This window comes from Cetorhinus maximus, chromosome 15 (genome assembly GCF_964194155.1).
Source record: "Cetorhinus maximus chromosome 15, sCetMax3.hap1.1, whole genome shotgun sequence".
In the NCBI taxonomy this organism is placed as follows: domain Eukaryota; kingdom Metazoa; phylum Chordata; class Chondrichthyes; order Lamniformes; family Cetorhinidae; genus Cetorhinus; species Cetorhinus maximus.
The window spans coordinates 54986752-55005807 of record NC_135893.1 but is presented as its reverse complement, the minus strand read 5'-3'; the positions used below and the strand labels follow the sequence as shown (position 1 = coordinate 55005807).

Genomic DNA, 19056 nt, shown 5'->3' with positions numbered 1-19056 from the left:
CATGGCTTGGAAGTTAAATTATGATAGGTTGCATAAACTTGAATTATAATCCCTTGAGTGTAAAAGACAAAGGTGATCTGATTGAGGTTTTAAAAATGCTAAGTGTTTGACAGGGTGGATGGGCCAGATCTTCTGAGAAGTTGGTTGCCACTCCATTCCTATTTATTTTACACAAAGGTGGAGCTCTGCATTTCTGGCCCGCACTTCCGAACAGGGCCTCTTCAGAAATGCGGAGCGTACCTATTCTTGGAGTCCTTCCTCATAAGGCAGGATCATTCGGGGAAGTGAAGCCATGTCCCCTTTTTACGGCACCAGCTGCAGAATTTTGGTAAGTCTTCATTCATTAATGTACTGAAAACTTTGGGACATTTAAATAGCTTTTCACTGTCTTAGTGAATGTGTGACCTGAGATAAGTGGGTTGGGTGACAGTGTGGATAGGGTGGTGAGGTATCAGGGGTGGGGAGGTGGTAGTCTTGATCAGACCCCAGAAGTTAGACGTTTTTTTTTTCAATCTAACATTCTCTGGGTAACTAACTATCCAGGTAAGCAAGTCGGACCCTCCCCCACCACCCCCAGAGTCTCCAACTCTAACTCAAAATTGGATACTTTTTTGGAGGGTTCCAGACACAAGAATTGCCCATCAGAAGTTGAAACTTCCCATGCAATTTACGCACAGTCTGTACATTGGGACTTCTGAGGGATCACATAGCGTATCTTCCAGGCAATGTCCACTGTACGACCATCTGGAGACTGGAACATTCAAGCCATAGGTATTTCCTATAATGGGGTTGTCAAGGACAAGGAGGCATAATCTTAAAATTGGTTATAGCATTCGGTAGCAAAATCAGGAAGCACTTTCCACACAGAGAACAAAGGCAGATAAATGACATTGCAGTACAAATGATCCATGATCTGGTGATGGGGCAGGTTCTAGGTATTGTATGACCTACTCATGTTCCTGTGTTCCGAAGAATGATCTCTTGGGAGTGTTCCACGAACTCACATTTTGTAATCCTGAGTATTAACGTTTGTTTTGTTCAAGCATATTCTGCTTCTGACTGATTAACACATTATTGCAAAAAGTGGTGATAATTATCAATGTCACGGGTCTTGAATAGTCATCTTGATTTTGCTGCATTTGTCAACTTCAGTATGTCTTGGGGAGAAACCTATCAAGTTTCTGTGGCTTATGTAGATTGTCTAAGACTAAAATGGTAACTGAAGACACTTACTGGGAAAGTACCAGATGTTATTTTTATTTAGTAGAAAATCCACAGGACTTTTTCAAAAAAAACAACTGGGCAAATTGGTGAAATGCTTTGAAATAAGTGTAAAGTTTAAAATTCAGGGCACTTTTAAAAGCTTTTTTTTTTGATCTGGTATTATTTGAGATATTGCAGAACAGTGGTATTAAGGAATATGAATATTTAGTGTCCTTGTGCTGCTGTGTGCCTTTGTTTTGCACATTTGAGTCAATCTTTTCACTGATGGCCAGAACACTGCAAGGCTGATTCCTAGGCTTGGCATCCTTTAAACCCACTTGCCATAGTTCGGTGCATGACTGATCCTAAATTGAGCCATTAGGTGATTGCAAGGCTGCTTATGGGTAAGATATTCACTACAGATTAATACTGGTTAAACTGTCATCTTATTTTTAAAAAATCAGGAGCTCCTCCTGGTGGCTCAAAGATGAAGTCAGTTTTGTGCAAATCAGAAAAGCTCCAGATACCAGTATTAGACTTGCTGAGACTACTGTTCACCTGTCCAGGGGAGATATGTGCCTACGTGATTACTGGGTTAAGATTACAATATTTAGACAGTTATGGGTGACAGCACTGACTCATTCTAAATATTTAACATAACCATGGGCAAATACAAGATGTGCATGAGTTCAGAAGGATCCCCCAAACACTTTGTAAACCCAGTTTAGTACTGGAGTTACCCTTGAGGCAGTGTCAAACCAACATAGAGTGAGACCAGCACCTGCACAGGTCTCTCACCATCCTTCTCCAGAGACAGGATAAGTCCTGGGCAGCCATGCTAAGCTTGCAGTAGAAGCCCTGCCTAAGATCCTGGGTTCAATCTAGTCTGCCTGGAGCAGTGGTATGGGTGCTATAAATTCACTCAAGGAAGGGGAGAAGTAGTCTTAGTTTTTGCTGGTTATCATTATATCCAGTGATCATCTACATGAAGTGTAGATTTGAATACCAGGTGAAGAGAGGATCAGGCTTGGCTCTAAAGTCCTGCTAATACCTGCTGGCCTGGCTTTTGTCAGCTTTGGATACAAGGGTAAGGTACCACAGGGGGTTAAGGCTTGTGGAATCATACTCTATTAAAAGGGATTAATGGCTTGGGGAGAGGAGAGAAGATCTCTCAAGTCACTTGAATTTTGTTTACACTTCTAAACTGGTCAGATTTCAATTGTGTAGTGTGGTAGAGGAAGTACTTAAGTGGGAATTCTGGAATTGGTGGCCCAAGGTTTATCAGTTTCTGGTTCAAGACTAGTACTGGCAGAGTCGAGACTTCCTGCTTCGACTCTGGTGTACTAAGTGTTCTTCCCTCCATCCCCCAAATCCTGGTTGGGAATGTTATTGGACAAAAATAAAATTTGGTTTAATAAATTGATATGCGCATTACTGAACTTCACACAAGGATTAGCCAAGTGGAAAAAATGTATGAGACTGTGCCCCTGCCCTGCCAACAGAAGACGAGAACCTTGCAGGAAGACAACTTACTTTATTTTTGTTACCATTCTCGTTGCCTGCAGATGGCAGCAGATGAATCTCCCTTTTTCCAGTGTGTTTGACTCTGTTTTCCTCTCCTGGGTACGTGAGCATTGTTTCTAGTCAGGGAGTCAAGGGGTGGGGCAGTTATCAGTGAATACTGGAGTGTTGGGGGATTTGTCAGGACTTTGTTCTATTGTTCTAAAATAACCTGTGGTAGAGGATGGGGTTTAGTGGATGGTTATGTAGTAGCTTGACTCATGAATTGCCTGTATGGATTACATATAAAGTCGCACAATGCAAGTCTTGGCCCTACGATTTGATTTCTGTTGATTGAACTGATATATGATTTTTTTTTTCTTTTTGCCTTATTTTGCAGTATGATGCTGTTCCCATTCAGTCCAGTGTGGTCCTCTGCTCATGCCCATCTCCATCCATGGTGAGGAATCAGTCCGACTCCAGCACGCGGCCTGTTATCTCTGGTATCACCATGGACAGTAGTGCAGGTGATACTGGACCAGTGGTGAGCTCTTTACCACAGCATGTGGGTCAACGGCAACAACCGACAGCACAGACCCAGCGGCAACAAGTGGCGGGGCACACTCAGCAACCACGGAAGAAACGGCCCGAAGACTTCAAGTTTGGCAAGATTCTTGGGGAGGGATCATTCTCAACAGTATGTATTTTAAATGTCTGTTTGTATATTGCCATATTTAAGTTGCATATATCTACATATTTGGTTATATGTCAAGGCTGACTGTATTCATTGTCATTCTCTCTGCTGCCCACCCCATCTTTATTCTCTTTTCCCCATCCGTATCCATATGCCATCCATATGCTGGCTTGTCCTGTCTTCCATTTGTATTTCTCTCTCTTATATATGGGAGAAAGACCTTCAAACAGATGGAAATAAACCTATATGGTCTGTTACTAGTAATTCAGATGTACGGGCCAATGAATGGCAGGCGGATTGTAAAGGAATGTGTTGTTTAACTGTTTATCTTAGTTCACTTTAAAGCACACAACACCAAGCTCTAAGTCAAGAGGTCCCCGATTAAAGACCCGGTCCAGGACTTGAGAACCAAGTCTAGACTGACATCGATGCATTATTGAGGGCGAGCTTCACTGACACGGATGCCATTTATTTTTGCATTGCATGATAAACTGTCTCCTTGTTTGGATGGATGTTGAAGATCCCACATGATTATTTAAAGAGTAGGAGGTTTAGTCAGCACCTGATCAATGCTGCTCCCTCAACTAACAGCACCAAAACAGATTAATCAGTCATCCTATTGCTGTTGCTGGAACCTTACTGTGTTTGCCTTCATAAATGATAACATTTCAAAAATAATCCATTAGCTCTGAAGTACATTGGGGAATGTACTGTAGGCATGAGCTTTACACAGACAAGTTTCTGGTACTTGTTTTATATAGCCCTCATTATTCCCAAGTCTTGTGTTAATTACTTGGAATTAATTTTAAGGAGGGACTGATTTACAGGAGTCCACAGAACCTTGTAACCCATGAATCGGTATTTTGGAATGTTGAGCATAGGGAGTAGCCAGGATCTCTGTTTGAATGCATCAGAATCTCTGGCAGCACTGTGAATCATGGAAAAGTTATGGCACAGAAAGAGGCCATTCAGCCCATCGTGTCTGCACCATCCAAAAAGAGAAAAAAGAAACTAGCCGCTCATTTTAATCCCACTTTCAGCACCTGGTCTGTAGCCTTGCAGGTTACAGCACTTCAGGTGCAGACCCAGGTACCTTTTAAATGAGTTGAGCATTTCAGCCTCAACCACCAATTTAGGTAGTGAATTCCAGACGCCCATCACTCTCTGGGTGAACGTTTTTCCTCATGTTCCCTCTAATCCTTCTACCTATCACCTTAAATCTATCCCCCCTGGTAATTGACCCCTCAGCTAGGGGAAACAGGGCTTTCCTGTCTATCCTATCAAGATCCCTCATAATTTTGTACACCTCAATTGGGTCACTCCTTAGCCTACTCTGTTCTAAGGAAAACAACCCCTAGCCTATCCAATCTCTCTTCATAGCTGCAATTTTCAAGCCCTGGCAACATTCTTGTAAATCTTCTCTGCACTCTCTCCAGAGCAATTATGTCCTTCCTGTAATGTGGTGACCAGAACTGTACACAAAATTCCAGCTGTGGCCTAACCAGCGTTTTATACAGTTCCACCATTACATCCATGCTCTTGTATTCAATACCTCACCCAATAAAGGAAAGCATTCCATATGCTTTCTTTACCACCTGTCCTGCCACCTTCAGGGACCTGGGACGTGCACTCCAAGGTGTCTCACTTCCTCAACCCCTCTCAATATCCACCTGTTTATTGAGTATTCCCTTACTTTGTTGCCCTCCCGAAATGCATTACTCTACACTTTCTGGATTGAATTCCATTTGCCACTTCTCCACCCACTCAACCAAAGCATTGATATCATTCTGTCGACAGCTATCCTCTTCACTATCAACTATATGGCCAATTTTTATGTCATATTAAAATTTCCCAATCATGCCTCCCACATTTAAGTCTAAATCAATATATACAACAAACAGCAAGGGCCCCAACACTGAGCCCTGTGGAACACCACTGGAAACTGTTTTCCATTCGCAAAAACATCCATCAATTATTACCCTTTGTTTCCTGTCACTGAGCCAATTTTGGATCCAACCTGCCACTTTCCCCTGTATCCCATGAGATCTCAATTTCCTGACCAGTCTGCCATGTGGGAACTTGTTAAATGCCTTGCTGACATCCACTGCACTACCTTCATCAATCCTTGTTACTTCCTCAAAAAATTTAAGTTAGTAAGACACAATCTTCCCATAACAAAACCATGCTGACTATTCCTGATCAATCGATACCTTTCTTTTTGAAAGTTTATCCTGTCTCTCAGAATTGTTTCCAATAATTTGTCCACCACCAAAGTCAGACTGACTGGCCTATGATTTTTCTGGCTTAATCCTCGCACCCCTTTTAAATCATGGTACAGTGTTCACAGATCTCCAATCCTCTGGGACCTCACCTGTATCTAGTGAGGATTGGAAAATGATCCTCAGAGCATCTGCTATTTCCTCCCTGGCTTCCTTCAACAGTCTGGGCTACAATCCATCTGGACCTTGTGATTTATCCACCTTCAAGGATGTCAATCCCTCCAGTACTTCCTCTCTCATTAAGCTTATTGTATCTAATATTTCACACTTCTCCTCTTTAACTGGAATGTCTGCATCATCGCTCTCCTTAGTGAAGACAGAGACAAAGTACTCATTGAGAACCCTGCCCACATATTCTGCATCAACCCACAAGTTACCAAGTACATCCCTAATAGGCCCTACCTTTTCCTTAGTTATTCTCTTGCTCTTAATGTACTGGTAAAACATCTTAGGGTTTTCTTTGATTTTACCTGCCAATATTTTTTCATATTCTCTCTCTGCTTTCCTGATTTCCATTTTTACTTCACCCCTGTACTTTTTATACCCCTCTAGGCTTTCGACAGTATTAAGTCTTTTGTGACTGCCATAAGCTTTCTTTTTCTGCTTTATCTTAGCCTGTATGCTTCTGGATAACCAGGGGGCTCTAGATTTGGCAGTACCACCCTTTTTTTTGTGGGGTCATGTCTGCACTGTGCCTGTAGAATCTCACCTTTGAATGCTTCCCACTGATTTGACACAGTTTTTCCTTCTAATAGCTGTATCCAGTCCACTCTCGCCTGCTCACCTCTCAGCTTTGTAAAATTTGTCTTCCCCATTTAGAACTTTACCTCTGTTCTGTCTTTGTCCTTTTCCATAATGATGCTAAATCTAACTATATTATGGCCACTATCTCCAAAATGCTCCCCTGCTGTTACTTCATCCACTTGTCCTGCTTCATTTCCTAAGACTAAATTTAGAATTGTGCCCCATCTCGTTGGGCTTATTATGCGCTGGCTGAAAAAGTTCTCTTGAATGCAGTTCAAGAATTTTGCGCCCTCTGTGCCCCTCACTATTCGTATCCCAGTTGATATTAGGGTAGATGAAGTCCCCAACGATTACTGCCCTATTGTTTTTGTGCTCAGAAATCTGTCTACAAATTTGCTTTTCTAACTCCCTCCCACTATTTGGGGGGTCTATAGTACAGTGTGGTTGCCCCTTTTTATTTCTGAGCTCAACCCATATGGCCTCATTTGATGCTTCATTTAATATGTCATCCCTCCTCACAGCTGTAATTGATTCTTTAACCAATAATGCTACACCCCAACCTTTTTTTAACCCCCTCCCTAATCTGTCTGAAAACTCTATATCCAGAGATGTTGAGCTGCCATTTTTGTCTCTCCCCCCCCCCCCCCTTAGGCCAAGGTTCCATTATAGCGATGACATGATGCTGCCATCTGTCTATCTATGCCCCCAGCTCAACAGCTTTATTTACTATACTCCTTGTATTTACATATAGAAAATAGGAGCAAGAGTAGGTTATTTGGCCCTTCAAGCCTTTTAACACTGTGCTGTGCACTTTTTAACCTGTGCTGCTTCTGTCTTTCAGAGTCACTCACTAATTCTCCATCTCCCCTTTCTCTACTCTGAATGTGCCCTCAGGTTCCCATACCCCTGTGTGCTTTGTTTGCTGAGAATGGTCTCTCAGAGTCTTTGCTGTGATAGCAGGACTGGATGAGAACCTTTGTAAACCTCAAGCAAGTTTTCCCCCACGCAGTTGTTTTTATGCACGTTAAAATTAGTTAATGCGATTTTGATTTATTGTCTTGCTAAAAAGTGGGCAGGTCCTCTGGCTGAGGAAGTTTTTAAGATTTTTAAAACCATGTGCATAAATTAAATATCTTTTTGCTGTTCTAATTGCAGGTTGTTTCTATGGAATGCAACTGATCAGATTTATGTGTTACATATTATCATCTGGGAATTTTGGACAGAAATTTCAGAGCTTTTTTTCCTTGGAAGTTTTGTGTGTTTGCTGCTTTTGGGGTGGTCCATGACTGTTCAAAGTTGAGGTGTCTGCTGGGAAAAGATAGCAGTCAATCCCCATTACCTCTGTTCCAGTACCTGAGAGAGCCCTCACCACAACACTGAGGTGCTGTTGGTTGACTAACCATTGATATGGCTGGTAGATGGGTAGAATTCTTTGCAGGTGTCTCTGATAACCTTCGAACCAATGCCAGCTCCCCCACATTCTGGTAAACTGTGCAGTTCTTGCCAGTAAACTCCAGCAGTAATCCGCATACCTGGGGTTTGTGCAGTCAGACAGTGGGCTGTGCCCATGGAGAGAGGAAATGTATACTCAATGATAGTGATTTGAGTTTGCTTCAGATATATTTTACCTTGACCAATGCAAGAGTCCTTGTACACAGCAAGCCCTCATTCCTAACGAACCTAAATGGCCCTTTGCATATGCAAAGCTTTCTGGACTGCAGGCCACAAACACTTTCTATCATTGGTGTGTGTACCGTAAATAATATGGGATCCCGTCACACCATCAGATCTAACGGTGAATATCAAAAATAGACCTTAGCCTCAGGCTCAAAACAATTTACAAAAGACAAGTTTTGCCCTCCAGTCTAATATTTCGGTTAACTCAGACTCGCTTCCAAAGCGTAATGGTTGCAAGGTTTTAACAATTTTCTGCAATATGTTAAATGTTAATATGTTCTTGATGAAAAGCTTTCATGTGAGAAATGAACCTCGTGGTATTCCTTGTTAATGGAGGTAAAACCTGAAGGAAGCTGAGGAAAGTAACCTACCAGTCCCATTGTGATTTTTCTACTTGACACAGGTTGATGAAAAAAATCAAAAAATAAACATTTGCATATATCACCTTTCACAACCACCGGAAGTCTCAGAGTTTCCCAGCCAATGAATCACTTTTTGAAGTGTAGTCTGTTGTAATACAAGAAACCCAGCAGCCAATTTGAGCACAGCAAGATCTCATAAACAACAATGAAATAACCGGATAATCTGTTTTTGTGATGTCACTTGAGCGTTGCATATTTGCCAGGAGACTGGAGGGAACTCCCCTACTCTTCTTCAAAATAGTGGGATCTTTGCTATCTAAGTAACATTCATGCCACACAAGTGCCAGATAATGAGCATCTCCAACATGAGAGAATCCAGCCAGCTCCCTGACATTCAGTGACACTACTATCGCTGAATCTCCTACTATCAACATCCTGGGGGTTACTATTGACCAGAAACTGAACGAAGTAGCCATGTAAATACTGTGGCTACAAGAGCAGGTCAGAGGCTAGGAATTCTGCAGAGAGTAACTCACCTCCTAATCCCCAAAGCCAGTTCACCATCTACAAGGCAAAAGTCAGGAGTGTGATGAAATACTCCCCACTTGCTTGAATGAATGCACATCCAGCAACACTCGAGCTCGACATGATCCAGAACAAAGAAGCCCGCTTGATTGGCATCCCATCCACCGCCTTCAACATCCACCCTCTCCACCACCAACACACAGTAGTAGCAGTGTGTACCATCTACAAGATGCACTGCAGGAATTCACCAAGGCTCCTTCAACGGCACCTTCCAAACCCACAACGTCTACCACCTAGAAGGACAAAGGCAGCAGGTGCATGGGAACACCATCATCTGCAAGCTCCTTACCAAGCCACACATCATCCTAATTTGGAAATATATCGCTGTTCCATTGCTGTAACTGTGTCAAAACCCTGGAACTCCTTTCCTAACAGCACTGTGGATGTACCTACATCACATGGACTGCAGTGGTTCAAGAAGGCAGCTCACCACCACCTTCTCAAGGGCAATTAGAGATGGACAATAAATGCTGGCCTAGCCAGCAACACCCACATCCAATGAAAGAATAAAAAATATCCCAGAGGGCATCTGAGTCCTCAGTCTAACATCTCAAGAAGGAATGCCACTCACCGTAACTCAAAGCTGACCACTGAAAAATACTTTTGACCATGTCAGGCCTGCCAATCATATCACATGTATCAGGGCACAAACACAAACCAAAATATTGCCGAGGCTGGAAAGCTGAAATAAAAGCAGGAAATGCTGGAAATACTCAGCATGTCAGGCAGGGTATTGATGAAGGATCATTGACTTGAAATGTTAACTGTTTCTCTTCATAGATGCTGCCTGACATGCTGATTATTTCTGGTATTTTTATCTGTCCATCTCCAGGACATGTTTTGACAAACCTGTGTCACTTACACAGCACAAGATAAGCAGAAGTTGCAGGTTTTGGCCTGAGATGTTGCAGCCTGCCTAATCAGGTTCCCTAATCACTGCTGCATCTGCTAAATCCAGTGCTCTTTCATGTCCCTATTTACAGAATGTTCCAATTTTATTTTTGTTCTTAAGATGTGAGCAACACTGGCAAGCCACATCTTATTGCTTAACCTTAGTTGAGGGCATGAAGAGTAGTTATATTTTGGGACTGGGGCCACATATAGGTCGGATGACTTTAGGGGTGCCAGGTTCCCCTCCATGAAGGATATTAGTGAACCAGATGGAATTTTGCAGTAGTCCATTCATTTTGTGGTTATTTTCTAGTACATGTTTACCAAGATGTCAGCCATGGTTCAGTGTTAGCATCTCGCCTGAGTTGGAAAGTTGAGGGTTCAAGCTCTACTCTGGTGGCTTTGAGCACATCATAATCCAGGCTGATACTGCGGTAAAATACTACGGGAGTGCTGCAGTGTCAGATGTGCAGTAGTGGTGCCTTGCACTAGGAGAGTTTAAAAAGAGGAGCAAAGTGAAGCCTTTAATGTTGAGAGACGGAGCCTTGCCTTTGACGATGAAGCATGTAAATGAGCACTTGAGGTTGCGTTTTCGGAAAGGATTTTGTAGTATGTGGTTGACTGCTTTATTTGTTTCTATGCAGGTTGTATTGGCCCGCGAGCAAGCAACTGGTAAAGAATATGCTGGTAAGTAAAAAGTTTGTGTGGTGGTTTCAGGCTGTCGACCCCATCATGGACTCATACACGCGGCTGCGGTCATCTTGAGAAAACTGCTTTCTGGCTTACATTGGCTGTAAGATCCCAAAGTCCTGTACAGGTTTCCTAAACCCCCATGGCAATGTCGTGGGATCATATATGCATTGGGGCACAGGATGATGCAACTTGGGTTTGGCTACATTATGTTCTGGACTTTGGCCATAGTAAAGGCCTGACTCTTTCCTTCCCCTGTGCTGCATTGCCCTGAATTCAGGAGCAAATTAAATGTGAAGTGGGAAAGGATGCCATGTTCCCAACCCTTGACAACAGGTTAAGAGCAGTGTTTCCAGGAGCCTGCCAGCAAGTTGGTGAATGGCCCTGAGTCAACATAGTAGTGAGACAGATAGTGGGAGCATTAACCTCAAACTTATTTATTTCATTTTGTTTAGTTGGATGGTACAACAGCTTAAGGATTGCCCTGCAAGGAAAATGTGTGAATGTTTGTAGTTTCTTGCTGTTCTGCCAAATTGAACGGAAAGTCATCCCCACTAAGCCAAACAGACCACCTGGAGTTAGCAGATGTTAGCTTGGCCAGCAGCCAGCCAGTTATTGTTGGCCTGGGGCTTTCGTAGTCTATGGAGTTGAAATTCATCTAGGTTCTCTTATCCCTGTCTTGTGACCTCAGCGGGGAATTGTGCTTTGGAATGTTGGGTGGAGATCGGATTCATTTCAGCTTTGAGCTCCCCATGTTCTATAGCCAACTAGCACTCATTTTCTGGGAATATATAAAGGCAAAATTGGTGGCACAGGGTTGTTGTTGCCTTTGGAGCTGTGTACTGGTAAGAACCAGCAGTATCAGTAGTCAACTAGAGTAATCTGTTTCTAATTAACACGCACGCAGCCTCAGTGAAGCACTTTCCTTGTTGCCTTGCAGTTAAAATCCTGGAGAAGCGTCATATCATTAAGGAGAACAAGGTACCATACGTTACCCGAGAGAGGGATATCATGTCACGCCTGGATCACCCCTTTTTTGTAAAACTCTACTTCACTTTTCAGGATGATGAGAAGCTCTGTATCCTTTTTTTTTTGGAATGTCCCAGTCATTGCTTGAAAGAAAATGCTGGGAAGCCATGAACTTGTTGCTTGTCTTGCATGAGTTTAAATTATTATTTAAAAATTACAAATTCAGTTTTTTTCATCTTGGTAGTCTGTTAATATTATAGTAAAGCACAATTAGGTCCTTAACTTCAATGCAGATTTTGGCCTTAGTTATGCTAAAAATGGAGAGCTTCTTAAGTACATTCGTAAGCAGGGCTCGTTTGATGAGAATTGCACACGATTTTATTCTGCTGAAATTGTTTCAGCGCTAGAATACTTACATGAGATTGGGATCATACACAGGTAAGGAGTTTCACTATTTTGTATTAGTTATCAATGCAAAAATAAGTTGCTTTCCCAGTGGGTCACTGGCTTTCAGTTGAGCCATGCAGACCACAAAGGTCTGTTTAACTCGCCAGTCTGTGCTGCGTAAGCAGCAATAGAACCGGTACAGGTAACCTTGGACCAAGAAGAGAAATGTAAGCACTTAATCACTTTCCAGCAACTCCTGCTGGAGAATGCACCTGTGTTGAGGGAAATGATATATGCTGCCAACCCCTAAAACATGGGAAAGCATCTAACACCCAATTTGTGCCTCCTTACCGGTGATTTCAGGTGATGAAAACTGGGTTCAACCATATAACTCATATTAATGCGTCAGTTCAGTTGCAAGCCTTGCTTTCATGATCTGAACTTAGGATCAAAAACTTGAACTGAATGCACACAACAGTCAGAGGTTAAGGTACTTGACTGGAAAAGAATTTGAATTAGGTAAGGATAAATTGTGATGAAAATTGGTTAAAAGACAATATAGTCAGAGGTTATTAGGGTACAGACTGGATGTTCACACAGAGTAAAGGTCTTCAGAAAAACCTGGAGCTCCTTGGGTGAATAGCAGAATTTAACTGAGGCTCTGAGTCATCTGACAAATCTAAGATTCATAATACAATAGAAAATTGAGTTGAATATGAGAAATCTGGAGGGGAAGGGAGGAAGATTAGAAAAGCCATGGAGTGGCAGGTAACAAGGTAGGTAGTAAAGGATTTTATCAACGCAAAGTGAAGAAAAAGCAGTAAATGGATAAAGTGGATTAGACATGAAAAAATAAATCTGATGGATGATGGGAAGGTGGAGATAATAGTGAGGACTTTGCCTTGGATTTCACAAGAATGTGGTAGTGGAATTGAAAAGATATGAACTATATGGGCATTGAGGTCAGAGTGGGGAGGGAATGTGCTGTAAATGAAACTCCTCTTCAATGCAACAGGCAAAATATTGTGGATGCTGGAAACTTGAAACAAAAACAAAATCCTGAAAATAATCAGGTCAGACAGCATCTGTGGAGAGAGAAATGACCTATGTCAGACTGGACAAAGTTAGTGATGTAACCGATTTTAAGAAAGTACACGGGCAGGGTGAGGGTGGGGAGAACAAAAGGGAAGGTCTTATACGGTGAAAGGCAGGAGAGATTAATGAAGGAAGGTTTGCAAAGCAAAATGGAACGGTAATGGGACAAAAAAAAAGAAACAAAAATGGGTCTAGAGGAACTGTAAATAGCAGCAGCAGAATCCTTACCAGCACCTGGCCTCTGAAAAGATAGGGTCTGTGGTTAAGATTGGAAATTGTTGAACTCAATGTTGAGTCTGGAAGGCTGTAAAAGTACCTAATCGACAGATGAAGTTCTGTTCCTTGAACTCTGAGCGTCGTTGGAACAGTGTAGGAGGCTATGATGGAAATCTCTCTGGTAGTGGGCGGAGAAGGAAAGTGACAATTGACTGGAAGCTTGGTCATGATAACAAACTGCTGCATTCCTCCGCTTACTCCACAAGATGGACAGAAGGTGCTGGTAATGATGTTGCTGTTGTTATTTACACCGTCTATAGAGCCATCTTTTATTTCTTGTCCCATTACAACCTGTTTTTGCCTTGCATCATCGTCATCATCCTTTTTGTCATTAATCTCTCCTCCCTTCAACTCTATCACAGATGTTGCCTTTGGTCTCACCCCCCGCCCTGCCCCGCCCCACTCTTTTCCCTACATCTGCGTTTGCTTAAAACCTGTTACATCTGTAGCATTTTTAGGTCTGATTAAAAGTCATTGACCTGAAACTTTAATTCTCTCTATCCACAGATGCTGCCTGATCTGAGTATTTATAGCATTTTCTGTTTATATTTCTTGCTCTTCAATACAATCGCACTTCCACCACTTGCTGAACCTGGTGGAAAGACATTGTAACCAGTGCTGGTCCCACATTGAACACTAAAGAAACAGCCTTCCACTTAGAGTCAGCAGTTGCCCGCTACATTGCAGCTCGCCATTTAAAGGTCAAGTGTGGGCCACACCAGATAATTGTTCAAAGAATGCTCTTGTGTTGCTAAAGCCCTTGCCTCATCTCCACGTCTGCATGTTGAAAACTGGGTCTCTAATACTGAAAAATCCTACCATCCCATCTCCAGTTGTTGTGACCAATTCTCAAAATGTATTGAGCCCTATAAAAGGCAATACTGTGCTACTGCTTTTCTGTCAGTGAGATATCTACTCATTCGTGTCACAGACTGCAAATAGGCCATGACATTCCGGCTCCTGAGTGGAAACAAACTGCAGTCATGGGCATGACACTGTGGGGGCAGCAATATATGAAACATTCACTGCTATATTCTGATGTATTATGACTCAATTGTATAGTGCCCTTACATGGAAGAATATATGTATTCTTAGGCCAAAGAGAGGCAGATGTCAGGAGAGGAACTGGAATGGCTGGTGAGTGCTCAACACAGTTGAGGAATAGGAATTTGTTTTTATTTGAAGGGAGAGAGATGTAGCAAGGCCAAAGTAGTTTTGAGGAGAGCAGGACTGCCTCTGGGGGTAGCGAGGGCTTGCTTCCTCTCTGGGGGAGAGGGGACCCTTGGTCTGTCTCTGGGTTGGGCTGGAGAGGTTGGTGATGGTGCTCCGAATCAGCCCTTTGACTTGCTCCTTGTTTTCTGGTGAAAACCTGAATGTAACAATTAAAATTTAGGGGTAGAAAGGGAAGTCAGGCAAGACTAATTCACCCAAAGATAATAGTGGACCAATAGAAAGTCTTCTGAGGGGAGCAGTATAGGTCACTTCAGGGGACTTCTGATTGGGGAGAGCAGGATGAGAAACATATTTTGAGAAAATGAGTAGGTTTGGTCAGGATGAGGTTAGTTTTTTGTACCTTTGCCCAGTCGTAAACATTAAATGTCCAATTGGAAGGTTCTTTGTGATTTAACCCTTTTTTAAAAATGATTTCAGGGACCTTAAACCAGAGAATATTTTGCTGAGCGAGGACATGCACATACGGATTACCGACTTCGGAACAGCAAAAGTATTATCTTCAGATAGTACACAAGGTGCAGAACTAACCCTTTCCTGTCCGTCAACCTTTTGAGTGGAAAATTGATATGCAAAAATGAATAACCAAACAAGTCCTGGGGAATAAACATACGGTGTTAGCGACAGGCACTCCAAACTGAGTCACAGCACAGTCTGGGTGCAGTGTTTATGTCTGTAAGTCACAGCACTTATGAAGTTAATCTGCTTCTGAGAGAGTTCACAAGATGCTGTATAAATACAAACTTTGAATGGTATTTTGACTATGGAAAGTGCCTTTGTAATATTTGTGCTCTTTTGTTTAAGCCTGTGTAATTTCACTTACTGTCAACTTGAATTTAAAACACTTGGGTAAGAATACAGAGTGTGGTGAATGAGTGTACCGTTGTTCTGTAAAAATGTTTCACAGCTTTGTCTTGCTTTGGTATTGCAGCACGAGCAAATTCTTTTGTTGGAACAGCACAGTATGTTTCACCAGAGCTTCTGACTGAGAAATCAGCTTGTAAAAGGCAAGTGGAAACTCTCAATGCACATCTGTTGACACTGGTACTTCTCTTTAAGCTTGGTATTTTGCAATAATTTCCCCCATCCCCACCCAGAATGGTGCTGACGCCTTCATAGGGTACAGTTTCTCTACAGCTGCTGATCACCATCTGGTATTGCACCCAAATGGCATATTACAGTAAGTCCTCACTTACAGTTGTAGTTGTGTTCCTGAAAATCGCAGCTTGAAATGAAACAACTTCAAGTGAACCATGGGTTCCCAGAGGAATCAATGTTAAAGCCAGATAATGTTCCTTTCTCGCTGGGGAAAAAATAAATGTACGAGTTGAAATAATGTACCATACATGTACAGCACTGTGCATTCCTAGCTGAAATAACTTGCAAAATAAAATGCATCACTAAATATAAAAGAAATGCAATATACAAATTAAATTATTTTAAAAATTACAATACTGTACTCCACCTTAGTACATTTAGATTGACCAGGCTCCATCTAATGGCAAAAGTTGGTTGGTGCAGTTAGCAGCTGCCAGCACTGACCAACTTCTGCCACTAGGTGGAGCCCAGGACTTGGAAGCCAGGAGCAGACCCAGAAGCAGGAGTCGGGAACTGCTGAAGAACAGACCTCGAGGACTTGGGTGAGAACAGAGGCTGGGAGTAGGCAAGCAGGAGGAAGAGAGACTGAGAATGAGGGTGGAAAAACTGTGGGGAAAGTCATGTGAGCAGACAGGCCACAGAAGAGGAAGTCTCTGGCAAATAATGTTAAAGTGAAACTGGCAACATTAAACGGATATACTGACACTACTTTATGAACAACGTTAAAGTGAAAAAATGTTACGTGAGTCGACATTAAGTGAGGACTTACTGTATTCTTGTGTGACCAACGACCATGTGTCTCAGCTTTAGAGAATATCACAACTGAGCCCAAATCAACAACAGGAGAGGTTAAACATTTTTTTTCTATTGTTGGACTGTGGTTTTAAAAAAAAATCATTTGGTTTACTCCTATCCCACCCAATGGGTTCCTGTAAATATGTATCATTATCACTCGGGCACACTTCCTGGGAGACTGGGCTTTCTCCCCACTCTACTTGTTTTCTGAGATAGCAGTGGATTGCACTTGCGATGCTGAAATGGGAACTGAATGGAATGGCAGGCATGATCCTGCTAATCTAGCTCAAGCTTGGTCTGACATCACTTTCAGTTTATTCACAGAGCAGGATTCTCCAACTGTTTCACCTTTGTTGAAGTACGTGTGTGCAAATACAATGACTGACGTTTATTTTTCTAACCCCATACAGTTCTGACCTCTGGGCTCTTGGCTGCATTATATACCAGCTGGTAGCTGGACTGCCACCATTTAGGGCTGGGTAAGTACTTGAGCCGATGAGAATGGTACGTTGTGATACGGGATGAGGCCCTACAAGATTTCATTTCTGGCAGTTTGGTCCATTGTCTTTTTTTTAATTCGTTCATGGGACGTGGGCGTTGCTGGCTAGGCCAGCATTTATTGCCTATCCCTAATTGCCCTTGAGAAGGTGGTGGTGGTGAGTTGCCTCTTGAACCCTGCAGTCCATGTGATGTAGGTACACCCACAGGGTGTTAGGGAAGGAGTTCCAGGACTTTGACCCAGTGACAGTGAAGGGATGGCGATACATTTCCAAGTCAGGATGGTGAGTGGTTTGGAGGGGAACTTCCAGCCGGTGGTGTTCCCATCTATCTGCTGCCCTTGTCCTTCTAGCTGGTAGTGGTCATGGGTTTGGAAGGTACTGTCTAAGGAGCTCTGGTGAGTTCCTGCAGTGCATCTTGTAGATGGTACACACTGCTGCCACTGTGCGTCGGTAGTGGAGGGGGTGAATGTTTGTGAATGGGGTGCCAATCATACGGGCTGCTTTGTCCTGGATGGTGTCAGGCTTTGGGGATCCAGGTGGTGAGTTACACGCTGCAGGATTCCTAGCATCTGACCTGCTCTTGTAGCCACAGTATTTATATGTCTAGTCCAGTTCAGTTTCTGGTCAATGGTAACCCCCCCCCAGGAAGTTGATAGTGGAGGACTCAGTGATTGTAATGCCATTGAATGTCAAGGCGCGATGGTTAGTTTCTCTCTTGTTGAAATGGTCATTGCTTGGCACTTATGTGGCATGAATGTTACTTCCCACTTGTCAGCCCAAGCCTGGATATTGTCCAGGTCTTGCTGCATTTGGACATGGGCTGCTTCAGTATCTGAGGAGTTGTGAATGGTGCTGAACATTCTGCAGCCATCAGCAAACATCCCCACTTCTGACCTTATGATGGAAGGAAGGTCATCGATGAAGCAGCTGAACATAGTTGAGCCTAGGACACTACCCTAAAGAACAGTTTAAACTTGTCAATACCACTACTAAGTTTGATTTATTTTCAAATAATTCCCATTAATTTAGCTGAAGGCACTCTGAATAAAACTATAGAGAGAGACTTCCAGGTGCTGTAATATACTTTTTGAAGGACTTTCTCATGCCTTTTTTTTTTGCTACTAGTTCCTGCTCATTCCTTATCTTCATTGTATGATGTGCCATTCCTGATTAATAGGGTTTGGTTTACAACTGGTCTGCTTTGCATGGGGTGCCATCAATAACTGGCCCCTAATTTTCTTTTGCCCTCTTCCCCTACTGCACTTGATGTCTCCTGGAACTGTCCATTGATGGCACAGCACAAAGCATCTTGGGATTGCAAGCCAGTGCGCATAGACTAGAATTTGCATGGTACTGTGCTGAAGCATGTTGGGATACCTGTGAGCTGCCTTGTCACTACATTCTTCATTGATTAAGACAGACATGAATTGATAGCAAGGGACCAAATTCTGTTCATTGGCAATGGAACTTAGACTTTGCTTTCTTTAAATAAATGTTTCTAAGTAGCAAGTATTGTAACTTTTCAATCTGCGATGCTTACTAAACAATTTGATTTATGCAGTGGCAGGAAAGTCCTTGACCTTTATCACTTATTGGTGAAGAAGTGTCTTTAGTCACATGCCCATCAGTTCAGATAGTGGAAATGTGACTTGCTGCATTAACCCAGTGGAAAGCCCATCACCATCTATGAAACAATGAAGGACTTAAATGATTAATGGGACAATTTCATCACCTGGTTTGATTTTTTTTTTAAAGATTTCTCCTCCCCACCCACCCACAACCACCCCCTCCCCAATCTCATGAAGGCATTGGTTCTTTGTTTAAGTACCATGGTACAGTAGAAAGCAATTATTCATTATGTTTGAACAGGCTATTTGGCCATTAAAGCATGCCAACCATGCCCAGTATGTGCCTTTGCCAGCAGGGGTTGTTAGATGTTGCTCAGGAGCAGCAGTCCTGGTCCACAAATCAAGCTGTGTCCTTTCTCTAATTTAGCTGATCAGCTCACTCTACACAGACTATGGTTCAATCCAGGACCACCGTGGTCTGAGAGATTTGTTGCACTTAACCAGCTGAGTCAT

General features: G+C 42.6%; 1 protein-coding gene across 1 annotated transcript in view; it reads left to right on the top strand.

Annotated features, from left to right (window-relative positions):
* The window catches only part of LOC144690685 (3-phosphoinositide-dependent protein kinase 1-like), a 103749-nt gene that overhangs the window by 71728 nt on the left and 12965 nt on the right, over window positions 1-19056 (top strand). The window contains exons 2-8 of the mRNA XM_078558427.1: window positions 3104-3400; window positions 10580-10622; window positions 11566-11703; window positions 11888-12032; window positions 15003-15100; window positions 15514-15589; window positions 16886-16954. Coding sequence (XP_078414553.1) covers window positions 3104-3400; window positions 10580-10622; window positions 11566-11703; window positions 11888-12032; window positions 15003-15100; window positions 15514-15589; window positions 16886-16954 — 866 coding nt within the window. The remainder of the gene's footprint in view (window positions 1-3103; window positions 3401-10579; window positions 10623-11565; window positions 11704-11887; window positions 12033-15002; window positions 15101-15513; window positions 15590-16885; window positions 16955-19056) is intronic.